Raw genomic sequence first — 18,829 nt, 5'->3', positions numbered from 1 at the left:
ATTCGCTTTGACCTACTGATTGCCGAAAAAGTTTGCGAAATTTCGCAAATTTCGCAAAATCCTTGAGTTTCAAGGTGCGTCCTTCACTTGGCAATGGGAACGGCCCCGAAATTACGGTCAAGGCGAGAGCTCAACCAGCCGAAGGTTAATATTAGCGGGCGAGGCTAACGAGAACGAGAATGAGAATGCCAGAGCGAGATCGCGAATGTCTGTATCAGCGGAGGTCCCGTTCTCACAAAGCGCTGTACACTTGGGGCCTGTTGATTTAGGTATAGAGATAAATCGTTTGTTTATATTTTTATTATTTTAAGAACTTAACAAAAGAGGGTTAATTGTGGTATTTTGTGGTACAAAGAAAAAAGTAATGAACAATTCATAAGTTTTCCAAAACATACGCCGAAAATAGTTTTAATACTTATTTATCATTTTCCCTTGCTGCAACTATAGATTAAAGGATAAATTAAAAATTTGCAGAATAAGAGAAGGGTGCTCAGAGTACCACCTACCCTTGCTCGATTGCCAATACATGACACACACTCCTTCACAATAGACACGAAATTCCGCCTCGCAACAAAGGCGGAGCGAATCAAGTGTGCCCGTTGTTGTTGCTCCTTGTTTTTGTTGCCTGTGTTTACCCGTGGGTTTTTGAGTTGCCATGTGGTTTCTGGCGGCAATGTTGTTGTGCTGTCGGCTGTCGGCTGTGTTCTTGTCGTTATGTGTACGATATTTTCTGGCCGCCTAATGAAAATGTTGCTGTTTTTGTTTTTTGTTGTTGATATATCGTAATAAAACACCGCTTTCGCTTACGCCGCCGCGCCACTGTTTTGTTGTACAAACAAACACTCGAACGACAACGACAACGGCAAGCCAAGCCGCAAGAACGGAAAACAGCAGAAATCGCGCGAGGCGAAGCGACGCGTCGCGACGCGTTTTTTGCCGTCGCTGTCAGTCGTGAAGGTGGGTCATTGTGAAATGACAGCGCCGAACCAACCAGGTGCGCAGAATATACCAGCAGGATGTTGTCTTTCCGGTCGCAAGAGCAAGACGGCGATATGAGCTACACTGTTAAGGGGTGGATTTGCGCAGACGTGCCGTCCTTGTCTAACGCCCATCTTTGGGTGCTGGGCGCCGGTGCGCATTTTTGCGTCTGAAAGAAACAGGTCGAAGCCGGCCAAAACCCGCGGAAACGGAGATTAATGTGAATGTCGCTGCTCGAGGCGAATGCCGAAATCAGCTGGCTGATCAGTTCTGGGCTCCGGTACCTTGATGTCGGAAAATGTCGTGCAAGTGTTCGCTCGCACCCGCATTTGTCGCTGCAAGCGCCAGAAAGAGACGTTACTTTTCGAATTTGCCCTGTGTCGTACAGTAAAATGTGAATTCGAATCGTGCAATCGCATGTAAAATGGAGGAAATTGGCGCATTTTACTTTTAAATATGCGCTCATTTTCTAGTTGGTGCATATCTGTTAATCAGGTACAAAGAGTAAAATATCCTTTTTTTTTAGATACAGAAATAGACAAGTTTGGCGGTTAAGGTTGGAAATGAAGTTGTATACTATTTGCGGATCTCTGCCGATTCATAAATAATTTAGAAATTACATTATATGTTTGTATTAGTCAATAGAAATTACATTTCATAAACTCAACTTTATAATACTTGCTATCATATAATTTGTCATAAGGCTTGATTAATGTTATATATACATATGTATATATAAGACGTTTTCTTATTCGGTTTTAAATGTAAAAATGTAGTTTTACTTTTATCCGCTGACATACACATTCGTAATTTGAGCACTTCAAGAATGTCTTAAGTTGCGGATAAGACGTTGGGATTATCCTTCTGAGGTATGCCCACACAGCCCAAGGTCAAGTTGGCACCTTTTAATCCGCCTTAATTAGATTCTTTGTTGGGCTATAAAAGCATTTTGACGACACTTCCCATAGGCCATAGGTGAAACAAGTCAAGGGCCAGCATGTTAAGCTCCAAAGCTAACTAAATATTGGAGCGGATCAAGCAAAATGCACCTCAACGGCCCAAGTGGGCCACAGGCCTATGTGAACGATAGCTCTAGTGATGGAGGAGTCTTCCCCATGGGGCATGGATATCCGGTGGAGTACCAACACATGGTGCACTCTCATTGGCGGGGATTCCGAGAGGCTCCCATCTATTATCACGCCGGATTTTACATAGCTTATTTCGTCCTGATGCTATCAAGTATTTTCGGAAATGGATTGGTCATCTGGATTTTTTCTACGTGAGTCAAAGGTCATCAAAATTATAAGGAAATCACATTTAGCACACTTTCTTATTTTAGATCGAAATCTCTGCGAACTCCCTCTAACCTCTTGATTCTTAACCTGGCTGTTTTTGATCTGTTCATGTGCACCAATATGCCCCATTACCTTCTCAACGCAGCTGTTGGCTATATAGTTGGTGGAGACCTGGGCTGCGATATATACGCTTTGAACGGAGGCATCTCCGGAATGGGAGCTTCCATAACGAATGCCTTCATTGCATTTGATCGGTACAAGACAATATCAAACCCTATTGACGGACGATTGAGTTATGGACAAATTGTATTGCTTATAATATTAACCTGGTTGTGGGCCACGCCATTTTCGGTGCTGCCATTGTTTCAGATCTGGGGACGTTATCAACCGGGTGAGTTGCTAACTACTAATGTTTTTACAGGTCATAGCATACTTTAAGGTACATAAACAACTTTTGTTATTAGGAACATCTAAGTCTATACTAGCCCAAAAGTTTTTATAAGATATTCAAACAAAATTACATTTTCTACATTTTTTTATAAGATATTCTAACAAAATTACATTTTCTAGAGGGCTATCTGACCACCTGCTCGTTTGACTACCTTACCAACACCGATGATAACAAGCTGTTTGTGCGTACGATCTTCGTGTGGTCCTACGTGATTCCAATGAGCATGATCCTGGTATCTTACTATAAACTCTTTACCCATGTACGAGTTCATGAGAAAATGTTGGCGGAACAGGCAAAAAAAATGAATGTCAAATCCTTGTCCGCTAATGCTAATGCGGATAGCATGAGTGTAGAGCTACGGATTGCCAAGGCAGCCCTAATCATTTACATGCTGTTTATCCTGGCCTGGACACCTTACTCTGTGGTGGCGCTAATCGGATGCTTTGGAGAACAACAGCTTATAACCCCCTTCGTCTCGATGCTACCGTGTTTGGCCTGCAAGTCGGTGTCGTGTCTGGATCCCTGGGTATATGCCACTAGCCATCCCAAGTATCGTCTAGAGTTGGAGCGCCGTCTCCCGTGGTTGGGCATCCGCGAGAAACAGGCCACATCTGGGACTTCTGGCGGTCAGGAGAGTGTTGCTAGTGTTAGCGGAGATACATTGGCTCTCAGTGTGCAAAACTAAAAGGACAGCTATCGACTTAAAGATGTGAAATCAAGCTTAAAATTGGATTTAGTTGATTAGTTGTAAGGCGCAATGAACTGAAAGAGTTCCAAAAATACAAACCAAAAAAAAGTTGGCATTGAAAAATAACAAACAGTTTCCTTTGAAATTATCTAGTTTTTGAAAGTAATGATAGTAATTTTCTGGGAAAGCCAGGGTTTAGGGAGGCTTTTGTCCTTTACTCCGAGGTCGGAATGTTCCCTCCTATCAAAAAAATGAACGACAAATCGAGAGAATACGCTCGTTTGTTTGCCCCGTAGAGCGCACACTCGGCAAACGGGTACAGAAACAGAAGTATAAACGATAAAAGCAGCGACGGCAACGGCGATTTCAATAGGCGGTAGTGGCAGTCCAGTCGGCCAGTCCAACCACCAGCGAGGTTGAAGAAGTTGTGCTTCTTTGTTGCTTGCGCGCATCCAACCAATCCGAAAACGAAAAGCGGCGTTTCAATTCAGCGAATGTTCCACACGGTATCAGGCGAACAGAACCGTTAGGAACGGTTTACAACATTTAAAGGCAGCGGTTGAAAGCGTGATTGGCTAGCCAAGTGGGTGTGGTGGGGCCCATCGAATCCGGATTCCGGAGCGAGGAGCATGGCAACAATGTTGCAGTTGTTACCGCCGCCGCTCCACGACGAATATGTATATGTACATAGATACCACCATATAGGCAACTTTGGTGCGAGCGAGTGGCGCTAAGTGGGGCTTCTTCTTGCTCTTTAAGAAACAACAAACATTTTTACTAGGTCTCCAGGAGATTTAGCAGCATGCCGCTTGGCTAGCGAGCGATTAGATTTCCAATGGAAACTCAATAGAAACGCTGTTAGAAGCGGTGCGCACAGGTGCGAGCGAGACGAGCATAGAGAGTGCGGTGCGGGATTAGAGAGATGGACAGATGTGCATTCAGCATCTGCCGCCGGTCGTACTCCACCTACCGTCACCCGTCACCCGCAACCAATCCCGTCCGATTCTCCGGATAATCCAATTTGCGCGTTGAATTCAAGTGCTTGTCGCCTCGAAGTGATTCGATCCAACTCGCTTGCTCTTTCTGCGTCCGAACTTTTCTGTTGTGTCGTTTTCGACATTCCTCTTATTGTGTGACCGCCCAGACTTGTTGCATGTAATAATAATAATAACGAACGAAACGGTATCGTAGCTGTTTAGTGGATGATTAAACTGAATTTAATCGTTTGCGAACAGGCGCTCAGCGCCGTCGAGGCGGTCATTATTGCCGCTGCGTTTCTCGCACTGAAATCCATACGAGTTTAAATTGCTCACTGAATGGGCGGCACTGTACGGTTGTCTCGCTCCCACACTCGTTTGGCGAACACCTTGAAGTCCAGTTGCGAATTTACTGGACAGAATCGTTCTGGGCAGATTAAAAATTCAAAAATTCACTTTTATTCATAAGTCACAAGGAACAAATAATTAATAATAATAATAATAATAATAAAAGTGCAACATTAATATTGATAAATTAGAGTCTTTAACTCTAAAAAAAAATAAAAGAAATACATAAGTTTATATATATATATTTTAAAAATGCACTTAGTTCATTTACAATAGCATACATTTACGGGTTATCGAAACCTTTTACTTTACGAAAGTAAGTTCCTGATATTTCCTTAAAACGGTCACCCGATTTATGGATTTAATTATCACTGCACATGACAATTTCTTTTCCGACTAAATTTTACAACTGTCCCATTTCCCACAGAGCACCATCTTAACCCTATGCCATCTCACTTGCTCTCATAGCACACGAGCGACAACTGACAGTAGACCATCTCCGTCGCTCCACATTAATCGTCTTTCTATGATTTTGGCAATCCTAATAATGCCAATTCATGGGGTGGGCGCCTGTTAACTAGCAGCAGGCTTACAGCATTAACATGACGGAAATCGATAGCAGATGACATTTTGCAATTTTGGGACTGCACCCACTTATTATCCTATCCTGGGGCTCTGTTAACATTTGAACGTTAAAAATTCGATTTTATAGAATTCCAGCAACGCCCCGAAGAGCGAGAAAAGAGCAGATACTCGTAATTACAGAGGCAAGCGCTACCAAACAAAAGGCCTCTTGGAATTGCGCTAACACAGCTAACAGCCCAACAGCCCAGCTGCTACGCATTCTGCGCGCCTCTTAGTTATTATGTCAGATCTGCAATGTGCGACTATAAAATACGTATGCGGCCGACGAGAATTTATTGACTCGACGCCCCCGGCTGGGGGTGTGAGTTATAAAATTGATGGCATAAACTGTCTTGAATTTATAAACACACACACAGCGCTCACACTTGGGACTCCGTTTTGCATTTGCATTTCCTGGGCGCCTAGCCGGTTTTTCGAATGTATGGTAACATTTTGTAGTCATTTTATGCGCCAGAGAGTGTGCGATGAACTCGTGGTGGGTGGATTTGCACTCGGTTCACCTACTCTCGGCTTCTGTAAGCCTGGTAAAAATTTTCGGTTGTATGTTGGTAACATTTTGTAGTCCCAAAATGTTCGAGCTCGGCAGCGGAAGCGGCAGCTCTGGCAACGCTTCTCGCGCCATCCCGCTCTTGCTCCCACAGCTTTTGTATATGCTTGGAATTTTTGGGCGGCATTCCCGACCGCATATTTCGAATGTCGTGAAGATGCAGGGTTGCCAGGCCACCGGACGGGATCGAGGCGCGACAGGTGGCCAGCCAACGCTGCCGACGACTGGTAGTCAACCCTGGTCGAGCGTTCCACGGGCCAATGGCATTCCTAGCATAACGAAGCCGTCTGCTTTTTGCGCTGCTTGCCTGTTCGGGCAGCTGAGTGAAATTTCATGCAGCGCGATTCTCACAAATTTCGAATTCCCCACATATTTTCGTGGCGTGCCGTTGGCATTTGTGTGTTACTTTTGCCTTGGTTCTCACTGGTCTCGCGATTATAGCGTTATGGCTGGTAGATAGGGTGGTTGACTTTCCATTTGCACGATTTTTTTTATCCAACGTACTATGGCCTTGAGGGGGCGGGTTAGTGGAGATGTACATATTATATGTATATATGTAAACTTTTTGAGCTCGACATTATATACATTGGGATGTAATTAATTAATTTCTTAACACGGTGTATAAAGTTATTATGTTAATAAGTTAATAAGTATGTATGTACGTACGTTTCCGAGGAAGTTTAATCATCTGAGCTCATTTATACCCAAATTTTTTGATAAACCCAAAAAAGCATAGATAAGAACTTAGCTGGTCCACTAGATTTCGGGTTTAGCTTCTAGTTTCTAAAGTTTGCTGGAATCGCCAGTACTCTCATAAGTAATATGGAATTAAAAATACTGCAGCTTGCGGGTGTGATATTTTTACTTTTCTGGACGGAGGCGATGAGTGAACCCTATGAGATTCTTAAAACTCTCAAAATTTGGATGACCATCAGCGCAAAAGATAATTTTTTAGAGGTCTCTTGGAGTAATGCCCCGGCTGACGTTGGCGATGAAGTCCTTATTACGAAGGGAGATGCCTTTATCTTTAAAAAAAACCTCCTTCCGGATAAGAAGAAAGGAGGGGTATGGTTGGCTAATAGAGGAGTCACAAAGGTTGTTGCTGCGATTAAATTGAGACAGGGAGTTTTTAACCATTGGCACACCACTAGACTTCCGTTTAATTACACCTTATCTAGAAATGTGACAGTTCAAACATCGTGCTATGGCTTTTGGGCCAGTTACATCGATGCTCAGGGAACAATCCTGGCCAAAACCTGCTTGAAAGTGTTTCCTCGCTGGATGAACGAACTGAAGTCAAAGATCGGAGAAATGCGACTGCGAGATCTTTTTATTCCCGGAACCCACGACTCCGGCGCATATCATCCTGTAGATTTACCATGGTACAATCAGTTTTTGGTGAAGAAAGTACTATCTGACCCAAGATGACGACATCAGGGGTCAGCTTTTGCATGGTGTACGATACCTGGACATACGGGTGGGTTACTACTCACATCTTTCTCCGGATAAGTTTTATATTAATCATGATAAATACAAACTGCGTCCTCTGGAAGAGGTTATCAATCAGGTAATAGACTTTGTTAACGAAACCAACGAGGTTGTGATCTTTGGAATCAAAGAGTTTCCAGTAGGTAAATATTTTTGAACGGAATACGATTATTGATATTTTAGTAACTTTTGGTTGATATCTTTCAGGGTTTTCTGAAGACAATGACCCTCACCGCCAGCTAATCAGTTATTTACGAATGAAATTCCAAGATCTTTTAGTTGATCCTTCGTTAACATGGAACGCAACCATGCAGGACATTTGGAACAGAAAGCAAAATGTTATCCTGGCATATGACCACAAGGATATGGTCAAAGAGTTCCCAGAGGTCTTGTTTGAAGCCGTGAAACAAAAGTGGGGCGACAAGCAGTCATGGCTAGATCTTGAGACATTTTTGCGCGATAATAAAAGAATTTGAAGACACGTGAGTTAATCTACAACTTTTTGATTGGCTTATGATTAATTTAACCGATTTTTACTGCCGCAGAGAGTGTTTTCTGTGTCCGGTGTCCGCAATGGCAGAGTTAACCCCTAAAGTAAACGGGATGTGTTTGATCAATTTAATTATTCCCATGGGCTGTGACCTACGTGATATGGCAGACGAAGTTAATCGGCGAATATCTCAACTATACCGAAATGAATGGGGCACATATGCCAACATTGTGTCAGCGGATTTCATAAGGGGTACCACACTAGTCGAAACTGGCATAGAATATAATACACACCCAAGGAAAAGAACCAGTTCAATGGAGGAATTAGAAATAAGTATAAGAAAAAATGAAGAGGATATTTTGAAATTAAGAAAGGAAGCAGATTTATTATTGTTAGAGATAGAAAGAAATCTTAGGGAACTTAAAATCTCTATTGAGTCTAAGAAGATAAAGCCGGAAAACTAATTTAATGTTTATTTTTGCACACCGGAATGAATTACTTTATAGATATCCCTTATAAATTACCCATTGTGCATTATCAATTTATTATGCTAATCAGTTTTTTTTATGTTTTCCCATATTATGTAATTTCTAGAGTCTATAAGATATACTAATTTGTGATTATATGGAAACAGAAACTTTGCACAAATATTAAATTTCATTTAGAATTAGGGCTAATTCAAGTGCAAAGGGTTCAAGAGTAAACAGATACGTTGTCGAGGAAGTCTAATAATCTTAGCTAATTGATACCGAAATTTTTTGATAACCCCAATAAAAGCATAGATAAGAATCTAGCTGGTTCACTAAATTTGGGGTTTAGGTTTCAGTTTCTAAATTTCGCTCGAAAGAGCAGTACTCTCATAAGTGATATGGAATTGAAAATTTTGCAGACTGCGAGATCTTTTTATTCCAGGAACCCACGAATCCGGAGCATATTAACCTGTAGATTTACCGTGGAACAATCGGTATTGGATTGAAAAGTATCTGACCCAAGATGACGACATCAAGGGACAGCTTATGCATGGTGTACGATACCTGGACATACGCGTGGGTTACTACTCACAACTTTCTCCGGATAAGTTTTACATTAATCATGATCATTTCAAACTGAGTCCTCTGGAAGAGGTAATTGACTTTGTCAACGAAACCAACGAAATTGTGATCTTTGGACTCACTGAGTTTCCAGTAGGTAAACATTTTTGAACGGAAAAAGATTTTTTGATATTTTAGTAATATCTATACGGAGATGAATTGGGCAGACATACCAACATCGTGTCACCGGATTTCATAACACACTTGTCGAAACTGCCATAGAGTATAATACATACCCAAGGAAAAGAATCAGTTTAATGGAGCAATTCCAGTCAACTCCTAATATATTCGTACATACATAAGTTGCAAGCTTGTTTTTTAATTTCATGAAATATGTAACGGAAAGTAAAATGTAATATCTCAAATGAAAGATATACATTTTAAAATATATGTAACATTTATTAGAAATTTTGAATATTTTGAAATAAAGAAAGAAACCCGATTTATTATTGTTAGATTTAAAAGGAAATCTTAGTGAACTTACAATTTCTATAAATTCTAAGAAAATAAAATCCGAAAACTAATTTCCTGGTTATTTTTGCACACTGGAAAAAATTACTTTATAGATATCCCTTATAAATTAACCATTATTCAGCCCTGCTTTCCAGCAAGAAAGAGCAAGCCAATCCCGACAGGCCAACTAGTTGGCTTCATCGGAGTGGAAGAGAATTGGTGGAGAGGGCACCTCATTATTCCCTCCACCAAATACGCACTGCATCCTTAAAATCAAGGTGACATTGCTGGCATCGCCTAAGAAACTCATTCCAGTTCCGTAAAATGTAGTCACCTTGGCGAGAGTTCCACATCCGCTGGAGGTGGAAGTGGGTGGCAGTGGTGCCGCTGGAGTTAGACGCACTATTGTCCTCTGTAAATCCTCATTGTAACAAGCGCCCAGAATCATCGCCTTACGCATAAGTCGACCTGACTCCAGACTTCGAAAATGCAGCGACAACAGCAGCAGAAGCAGCGGCAGCAGCACAACAGCAATATGCCAATGCAAAAAAGTTGCCATAAAGAGACGACAACGTCGTCGTCCCCATCTCCGCATTGGCATCCACCACATCGCCATCGCCCAAAAATAAATGCAACGCCTTCGAATGGGCGATCTCCCAGATACTCGCACTCTTTTCCCTTCCTCATCCCGCTTAGATCTGGGGATCGGAACTCGTCGGATGCAGTGTCCGTTGCTGCTGTGCTGTGGTTGCTGCTGCTCCCAGCAAGTTCAATGGCCCAACTCAAGGCGATGCGAAAAAGGAAATAAAAAAAAAAAGTAAAGAAAAGAAAACACACAGCGAAAAATTGAACAAGCAAATCATTCTGATTGCTTCCCGCAAACTGGTTTCAGGGTTACGACTGCGAGGAATACTTCGGTTGTGTTGTTTTAGAAATCAGCTTAGCCATACAAAAAAGATTTAAAAAAACTTAATTGAAATTTTTCCAATAGATATGCAAGTGCCACCTATTGTAAGAACCCTTAGAATTTTTAGACATGCTATTGGAAAGAACATTTCTAACATTTAGTTTCTTTGACACAACTTAAAACTAGTCCCAAATTGATCTTATAATTTCTAACAACTAACAAAAAATACTACAAAAAACACAAAAATCTTGTATTTTTTTTTATTATTATTGTTTTCGTATATTTCTATATAAATATTTTACCTCTTTCCAGCTTAAGTAGTGTTTTGTAAATACAATTCTGTCTTCTATTGCAGAGACATAAATATAAATGTACATAAATTTTGGATCTGGAATGCACAAGCATTCTATAATTATAGCTTTGAGTATAAGAGCTAATTTCTTGATTCTTGGAACGTCGCCTTAGAGGTTCCACTGTCCAACGAGGCTAGTTGTGCGGTTTTAAATAAATTATGTAGCATTCCGAAATACTACCTCAAGATATAAATTCATTGGATTAGGCGGGGTAGGTTTTCTAGTGTCGTCCAACCTGTGTAAGCTGCATTAAAATAATATTTGGTGCCATTGGTTATAATATAAACTAGAGTATAATATCGAATTATGGTACAACCATTAGCCCTAGCATTCTAACAAAGCAGGGCAATGTTTCCGCTTTCGTTGCCAGCGAGGAAAGCTCGGTTCAAGGGCAACACAGCCAGGGAGGTCAGCACACCGCGGAATGTCTCTGAGCGAAGTTTGGTAATCGTGTTAAACGCGTGGGAATGGGCCACATCCGCATAGACGCCCACACGGTTACCCGTGGTTGCGTAGACCAAAGAAGAGCCAACGCTCTGCAGGAAATGAGCGGGCTCTGGGGGAGGTCTGTAAAATAAATAATAATTTAAGTAGCTATTAATCATTAATTTAAGCTTAAATTTAACTCACTTGAGTTGGTAGTGCATAATGCCATCTAAAGCGTGCCAAACAGCCAGGCTATGATCCAAAGCGGAGCTCACCAGGAACTGATCACTTGGGGCTGCCAGCTGCAGCAGATCACATTCCATTGGCCGCCAGGAATTGATCACCATTCCAGTGCGCGTGTCCAGCTGGACAATGCAGCCCGATGAGAGTCCGGCTGCTAGCCAATTTCCAGATGGGGCCACAGTCAGGCAACGGACAGTTGCATTGGGTAGTGCCGCGTTGGTTACTCGCCACTCATTCACGTACTCAAAACTCCTGGCATCGACCATCTTAACAGTAGATTCGGCTGTTCCGGCTATAACCAGCGGGGAATGGGACGGCAAGCATTTGACCACCGTCACAGCACTATGACGAGGAGCATCTAGTATGCCAAGAGGTCTTCCAATGAACGGATCCCAAATATGAATTCCTGAGTCACAGGACACTACATAACGCAACGATTCTAGAAAACCAAGAGAGTTGATGGACTTTTTGTGAGCCGTGTAAGTGAACTGGCAGGCGGTCGTCTTCCGTCCATCTCCTTCGCTGCGCAGCGACCACAGCTTCACGGTCTTGTCTTTGGAGGCGGAAATGAAGCTGTTCTCATTATCCAGGGCATAAATAGCCCTAACGGAGTTTGTGTGACCCACAAAGGACTGCAGCCGAATTTGCTTAAGATTCAGAGTCTGATTGTCCTTCTCACTGCGCGTCGTCTCATTGCGCCAGTAGGCCAACCAGTTTCCTTTTAGGTGCCGAGTTTTGGGCATCTGGTCTAGTTTGTAAGCCACCATGTCGAGCAGTTCGACGTTGTTCCTGGTCACTTGCAGGCGATTTCCCACGATCTGAGTACCAAAGCTGTTGGCGGCCAGTTCGCAGCTGGCATCCACAGTGTCGAAATCTTGTCCAGAACTCACACTGGTTGCCAGTTCAGGTTTGCTATGTCCTTTACCACTGGGTTGCTCGTGTTCGTGACACAAGGTCAGGACAAACTCTAGATTGCTTAGAGTTTTCTTCATGTTGGCCTCGCCCAGAAAACGCAGAAAGGTTAGATAGGCAGTGTGCGCTAGCTCTGGTCCAAACACGTCCCTCAACTCTTCCAGGGCACGTTCCTGATGCGATGCTCCACCAACTAGCGATAGATTTGCCAGATCGCAGGCAAAATCGTTAGGCAATCCAAAAGCCTTGTTAAAGATCAAGAAAAAAGGACTGAGTAACGGCTGGCATAGATGCTCCCGAGTCATATCCGATCCCAGGCGAACACTTAGAGCATAAATCGCATCCAAAAACTTCCGAGCCAATAAAGAGCGTCCCAGGTAACCACTGGGCATCAAAAGGTTCGTTGAGCTTAACAAACGCAGAATGGGCAGAAGGATGGCCTCCAGTAGTATATGCTGGAGATGCTCCATAATACTGGCATCAGTTAGACAAGGAACCATGTACTTAAGCAGCTGCAGGGAACTGATTATAGCTCCTTCAAGGCTGCCAGTGATTCGTTTGGAGCACAGACCTATAAGTTCACTTATGTGGGGAAAATACTGCAGTAGAAGGAAGTTTTCCCCATAGAGAGCTAAAATGGTGAAAGATATATATTAGATGACCGTTCAAATGAATTATGATTTCTATAAGCTCACCTGCTATGGACATGAGACACTCCAGAACTCGAGCTGCACTTCGATCGCCCACGACCCTTGCATTTGCAATACTGAAATAGTTGAGGTTGGCTGCATCGGGGCTAGAGCTAAACCCACCGTCATCGACCTCCGGCAGCAGGTTCTCCTGACCCACATAGCATAGCGAGAGTAATTTCAGAAGGTTTCTCGTGATAAACCGAGAGGTGAGCACCGGACCCAATCTATGCGACAGCCACACCAAGCTCTCGGCGCTCATTTCACTAATTCGGTTGTTTTGGACGGCTTTTGCCTCCGACAGGCGAGAAATAACGGATGCCTGCAGGGAGTCGGAGGGCTCTATTTCCGTCTCCACTGCTGGAGGAGGTAGCTGCTCCACCGCTTGGCTGATTAGTTCGAAGCTGTCAACACTCTTTCGGGAGCCAATATCGCAGTCGATGGCGCTTAGCTGGAAACTTCGACGAATGCCGCTGGCTGTTGGACACACAGGAATCTCAATGGTGGGCGAGCGAGGTCCTAGATTGGGCGGAACGAAAGCGGGCGGCGTTTGACCCTCTCTCAAGGATAACTTATCTGGCGATATTCTGGCCCCATACATAAGTTCATTGATCACCAGTTTATCCGGTGATCCATCCGATTCTCGAGCTTCCTCTGCACTGGCAGCACTGGTGCTGGGACGCATGTCAAAGGAGTCAATGGACTTGCTGTCCTGAGTAGAGGCCCTGTCTTGATCATCCTCGAATGTGAACAGTTCCTCGATGTCTGGCTTTGTGTCTGGTTCACCTGTCTCTTGAACCACTTTTTCCAAGGCAAAGTTGAGATTCTTACTCGTCCTTCTGCTTCCGCCACTATGGTAGTGATAGCCATTTCCCTGATCCGGTTCCTTGTAGCCACCCACTGCTTCTATCAGAGGGGCTATAAAATGATGCAGAAAACAACGGAGTCCAAAGCGCACAATCAGACGGAGCAGGAAACTGTGATGGTAAAGTTTCACGGACTTTCGAGATTTGAATGAACTGCTGGCAGAAAAACGCAGATGGCCACCACTGCTAGTGGAGCCATTGGAACCACCGTCCTCCGGCGAGGTGACACCCTCCACATCGTAAAGCTTGAGCAGTGGTTGGAGGAGATGCTGTTGTGTTTGTAATATTCCCAAGGCCTGAGCTATGGGATCAAACAAGTTCCAGGCAGTTAAGATCGATGTGCGTTCATCTCTCAAGAGATCAATGATGTGGGGTAGCAACAACTCAACCGGAGTGAATTGCTCGTAGGCAAAAGCCATTGGTTCGAGTAGCCTTTTTACATGGGCACAGCAGGACATGACCTTACACTCTGCGATTTTTCTTTCAAAGAGCACTCTCTGACGATCCATCTCCGTGTACCTGACACACTCCCTTCCTCCTTTGCAATTGAAATGGGTGTGCAACTCCAATAGCACTGCATTAGCCTCAAAAGCATTTAGGGATCTGACAAGAGCATAGACAGCCATGTAATGGCTAGGAAATGGTAGCAACATGTTTGCGAACATGGGCTCTATCAGCTGAGCAGGATTTGGTGGCTGTGGCAGGCCTTGATCTTCTGTTCTGTCATCCTCCAATTGCAAAAGAAGTCGAGCAACTTTCCGCACTGGTTTAGGCAGTTCCTGACGATGCATTTGAGCCACCGTCCGGCAGGCTGAGAGTCGAGCCTCAAAGGTAGAACTTAAGCCATTTCCCATTAGCAGCGGGCGCAAACGTTGCATCGCAAAGAGCTCCACAATTAGGCATCCCAGGACCTGCAGATCACGCTCTCTCCTGGAACTCACTAGCTGCTGAAGACAATATCTCTTTTCTCTCAGGAGATTCTTTGATTTTGTGGGAATTTCTTCACCACTGGCAAAAAGCTGATTAGTAAAGGAATGTTCCGCTGAGTTCTGTTCAAAAAGAAGATCACTGCTGATCATTTTCTCCTCGGGATTAGCCGACGGCCGCTGCTGTGGGAAAGTACGTGCGTAAAATGCCTCTAGAGACTCCAGATTTTGTAGCAACAGTGCAGGATTATAGTTCTCCGGGAGTTCAATTAAGTTGGTAATCGCATAGAAATTAGAAGCCGATGCGGATGCGGAACTACTGTGTACAGAGCCGCTTGATCCATCATCTCCCAGACGCAAAGAGAGACGCGAAGATCCAGTTTCACTCTCAGCTTGTAGGTTCTCCGTACTCTTGGCCAGACGCTTCGAGGGACTGGCATATAGTTGACTTAGCCTGGGAGCAGTTTTACTGAACCAGGACGTAGCGTATCGACGCGGCGGATGAGCGCTTCCAAAGAGTTGCACAATGCCGCGCTGACTGAGATTCCTGTGCTGATCGACAAGCGTAAGGCAGACATTCTTTGATTTAACCGCCGCCTTCCCACTCAGCTTGTACCTACAATTGAATAGGAAAATTAGAAAAGAATATAATATATTGGGTTTAAGAGGGTGTGATTTAATATTATTGAATAGATAGCGATCCAGAAATCAAAATGATTCAGTAAAAAACTCACCCGAAGTTCAAATCAATCCAATGATGCAGCCGTTCGCTTACGTACTGCGACTCCAGCGCCTCTCGATGCTTGCAAATGAAGTCCTCGGGACAAGAAGCCCAAGTGGGTAACTCCAGATCTGGCAGGTCTTCGTGGATGCTTTTAAAGATCATAGGATCCGAGTAGAACTCGGGTATACACTCATCAGGGGTCCATTCCTGGAGACGCTGAATGGATACAGGATATTCCGCTGGCACCCATATGGGACGCACGTGGGCACACAAAATAGCCTGCGGGGTTCTCCTAGCCATGTACACAAAGTAGGTGATCTCAGAAAGAAAGTCGGAGACGTGATGGGGCGCCTGATCACCGACAGGTTGGAAATTGTCGTCACCGCATCCATGCTGACTCGCATGGGAGTACATGAGATCGAGATGGACATCCCCCTTGTTGAGTCGATACTTGCTCTTTGTTAAATCCCGCCAAGTAGCTCCTCCGCGACCATTGAAGTCGGTGACCCAGGGCATGATGTGGTGATGCGCGGCATTGGTTAGACTCCTTCCACACGCATTATTCAGGATGGTCAGATAATCGAAGTTGGATAACTGACCATTGCACCACATCTCAGAATACTCCCGCAGATTAAAGTGCGCCGGATCGTAGGCAAATCGCAGGTCAAACATGGTGCTGCTTAAGGGCAGGGGCTTTTGCGATTCCCTCGTTTCTCCCAAATCATCGCTTGCTAGAGGTGTTAGTGGCGACAAGTCTTCCCCCGCTGGATCTTCTTCTAGCAGATTACAATGTAACCTCGGGAGCACTTGCAGCCACAGATTCTCACGCAGCACAATATGTTGCAGGCGGAGATCGCCCAAGAAAAGACCCTGTTCTTGAAGATGCTTGGCCAGCTGTAGGATCTGGTAAATCACAAATAATGTCTTGTTGTAATTCTTTCCCAATAGTGCCGGACTGAAGGTGATACAGTCGTACAGGCTGCATTCTAATGCTGGAGGATACAGGAAGACGCTAAAGTGCGTAGAGGTCTCAATGGCGACCAGGGCGGGCAAGACGTTGGCATGACAGTTGCCTGGGTAATTTGAGATAGCAGCGTTTGAGTCACCATTACCCTCACGATCTAGTTGAGAATGCAGCACGGGGCATTGATAAACCCTCTGGATAAGTTCTTTTAGTACAGCGTCATGCGGTTGGAGCTGTGCCTGGCCACTGGGTAGCTTTGCCGAAGGCGCTGAAGAAGTTGACCTGCATAGCTTGACATGTGCGCCATCGTACTTCTTGTATGCCTCCTCCCACAACTGCTTAAAGTTGGTGTTGGCCACAAAGGACACTGCCTGCGAGTAGGACAGGGGCAAGTCTGTTGAGGTTGCTTTTTCGGAAACCCTCGGGAGTGGGTACACCCTCGCCTGAGGTTGCTTTCGATAAGTCTGCACTAGAATCCGGGTCCACGGGTGTTCCAACTGTCCAGTGGGATAAGCCCTGCGATCTAGCAGTGGCCAACTGGGAAAGTGAGTCAGTCGCTTATTCCGCTCCAGCGATTGCAGCCACGCCTTGTCGCAGATCAGTTGAAATCTCCCCTCTCCGCCAACCTCGCACACATGCTGCGGATCCACTCCAATCTCTGGCCAAATCAGATCGCTGTCGCCCATTTTCCTGCAGGAGTGCTCCAACTGAAAACTTGGCAATCCTGCGATTCCGATCCGCTGCTGCCTGCCACCGCAATTAGATTACATTTTTCGACTGGGCGAGGTTCGATCTGCTTCCGCCATAGGTTTTTTGGGCTTAAGCTCTTCGATTTACTGGGTTTTTCGAGGATTTTCTGTTATCTTATCAAAGTACGCTGCAAGTTTTTTTCGCGAAGCTGAGACATCAGCTGCTTAGCAATGTGACCAGGGTGAGGCTTGCTCCGAAAAAATACCACAAAATACCGAATAGTAGTTTTTGTACACTACCACTCAAACAGTTGTTTAGAACATTTACCGCGAAAATTCAAATTTTACTCTAAAATGTACTAAACATGGGATTTCTAATTATTTATAATTATTTTATAGGTGCACAGTGTAATATTTCAAATTTATTGGGGAACATAAAAAAAAAAAGGTTAATTTGCTAAATTCTTAAGATTTGTCATACAGATGTTTTATAAATTTGAAATATATCTTTAATAATAAAGAAAATAACTTTGTATTTTTGGTAATAAATAATCATAAACACATTTGTTAAAGTTCACACAAGGCGACATTTGTGTTTGCCAGCAAATAATTTAATTCCCAAGCGATGTCAACAACTTCCTTCATGGCAGCTGTCATATGCCAATTTGGCATACGACGCATGTGAGAAACACTTGGCCGATAATGATCGCAAATGTAATCAAAGGGCGTGGTGATCAGACTTTGGGAACTTTGGGAATTGCAAATATAAATATATTAAAATATGTACAAGAATTTATGTCCGTAAAATATGTCCTTGAATTTGAACGGGTTTGCAGATTAATATCTTAATTATAATAAATTTTTCAAAAAAATTCGAGAAGAAATGAAAAGTAAATTACTTATTAACTCCTGTGTCTGCTGACACCATGGAAATTCCCACGCTCCTCTATCCAAGTATTCTGTTTTCTTATCCAAAATCCTAATCTTATCAACGAGGTGGCCGGTTTTGTAATTTGCCGCCTTCTGCAGGTCATTTCCCCCCATATCTGTCTTTGTTTTTCCTGTTTGCGATCGGCACATAAAAGAACTACCACACAGCATCCCAGTTTAAGTTTAAAATGTTAGAGTTTCATGGTCTTCCAGATTTCTCACATCTACGAATGTTTGGGGGCTAGAATTTATTAGATTAATCTGTCGAATCGCGAATGGAATACAGTAGCAATATCATTTATGCACATACTTATAAGAAGTGCAATTATGGTAGCCAACTGGTTTCGGTGCCCCCGAAAAAGATTCGGCGAACCCCTTCCAAATCCGATGCTCGGACATACTTCCGTTTCGCACAAATTAGCAATCTTTAATATTGAGTATAAATAACAGAATCACGTGTTAAAGGCTTGTCTCCGGTTCCAGGTTCACCTGTCCAGATGTTGTTAGGGAAATTCACCCGAAGCCAATATTTGCAAAGTGCCACAATTAAATGTTTTGCATGCTAAAAGTTCTTACCACTTTTCACACTTCAAATGAGTTGTGCAAACAATTAAAAATGTTTGCTTATTTATTACATGTGCTGTATAGTATATGGAGTTATATTGTATATCGCGGCAGAACGCCAGCCCCCGGCTTTGGGGGAATAATAATGGAATTTTTAAAAATACCCTATATACGAGGGCAATCGA

At 43.6% G+C, this 18,829-nt stretch overlaps 3 protein-coding genes and 1 long non-coding RNA gene across 4 annotated transcripts; 2 read left to right on the top strand and 2 right to left on the bottom strand.

Moving 5' to 3' along the window:
• Positions 1-285: 285 nt before the first annotated feature.
• Positions 286-757, bottom strand: LOC108104051. The gene is made up of 2 exons (XR_001772275.2): positions 507-757; positions 286-441 (listed from the first exon to the last, which is right to left on the bottom strand). It is a non-coding gene; the product is annotated as an uncharacterized LOC108104051 (long non-coding RNA).
• Positions 758-1,807: 1,050 nt separating this feature from the next.
• Positions 1,808-3,538, top strand: LOC108104126 (opsin Rh5). The gene is made up of 3 exons (XM_017210028.2): positions 1,808-2,257; positions 2,318-2,664; positions 2,844-3,538. Exons 1-3 carry the CDS (start codon positions 2,022-2,024, stop codon positions 3,407-3,409), a joined length of 1,149 nt encoding a protein of 382 aa, XP_017065517.2. The 5' UTR covers positions 1,808-2,021; the 3' UTR covers positions 3,410-3,538.
• A 3,197-nt stretch (positions 3,539-6,735) lies between these two features.
• Positions 6,736-9,642, top strand: LOC108104040. The gene is given in 6 exon segments (XM_041819090.1): positions 6,736-7,330; positions 7,332-7,560; positions 7,625-7,874; positions 7,936-8,240; positions 8,853-9,091; positions 9,607-9,642. Coding segments are annotated over 6 exon segments (1,638 nt in total). The 5' UTR covers positions 6,736-6,751.
• A 974-nt stretch (positions 9,643-10,616) lies between these two features.
• Positions 10,617-17,369, bottom strand: LOC108104129 (WD repeat-containing protein 81). The gene is made up of 4 exons (XM_017210031.2): positions 15,508-17,369; positions 12,988-15,389; positions 11,342-12,923; positions 10,617-11,278 (listed from the first exon to the last, which is right to left on the bottom strand). The coding sequence occupies exons 1-4, from the start codon at positions 17,145-17,147 to the stop codon at positions 11,044-11,046; spliced, it is 5,859 nt and encodes a 1,952-aa protein (XP_017065520.2). The 5' UTR covers positions 17,148-17,369; the 3' UTR covers positions 10,617-11,043.
• Positions 17,370-18,829: the final 1,460 nt, after the last annotated feature.

This window comes from Drosophila eugracilis, unplaced genomic scaffold, assembly GCF_018153835.1.
Source record: "Drosophila eugracilis isolate 14026-0451.02 unplaced genomic scaffold, ASM1815383v1 contig_445, whole genome shotgun sequence".
NCBI lineage: Eukaryota > Metazoa > Arthropoda > Insecta > Diptera > Drosophilidae > Drosophila > Drosophila eugracilis.
Note: the sequence above shows the minus strand (reverse complement) of the source record. Positions and strands in the feature narration are given on the sequence as shown.

What these genes read in the sequence shown, in the direction of transcription:
- LOC108104126 (XM_017210028.2), top strand. Translation starts at nt 2,022, where the DNA reads ATGCACCTCAACGGCCCAAGTGGGCCACAGGCCTATGTGAACGATAGC. An exon ending in GTCATCTGGATTTTTTCTAC is followed by an intron (nt 2,258 to 2,317) that starts GTGAGTCAAAGG and finishes TTCTTATTTTAG; the next exon opens with ATCGAAATCTCTGCGAACTC. An exon ending in CTGGGGACGTTATCAACCGG is followed by an intron (nt 2,665 to 2,843) that starts GTGAGTTGCTAA and finishes TACATTTTCTAG; the next exon opens with AGGGCTATCTGACCACCTGC.
- LOC108104129 (XM_017210031.2), bottom strand. Translation starts at nt 17,147, where the DNA reads ATGGGCGACAGCGATCTGATTTGGCCAGAGATTGGAGTGGATCCGCAG. An exon ending in GTGTCTCATGTCCATAGCAG is followed by an intron (nt 12,924 to 12,987) that starts GTGAGCTTATAG and finishes TCACCATTTTAG; the next exon opens with CTCTCTATGGGGAAAACTTC. An exon ending in ATTATGCACTACCAACTCAA is followed by an intron (nt 11,279 to 11,341) that starts GTGAGTTAAATT and finishes TTTATTTTACAG; the next exon opens with ACCTCCCCCAGAGCCCGCTC.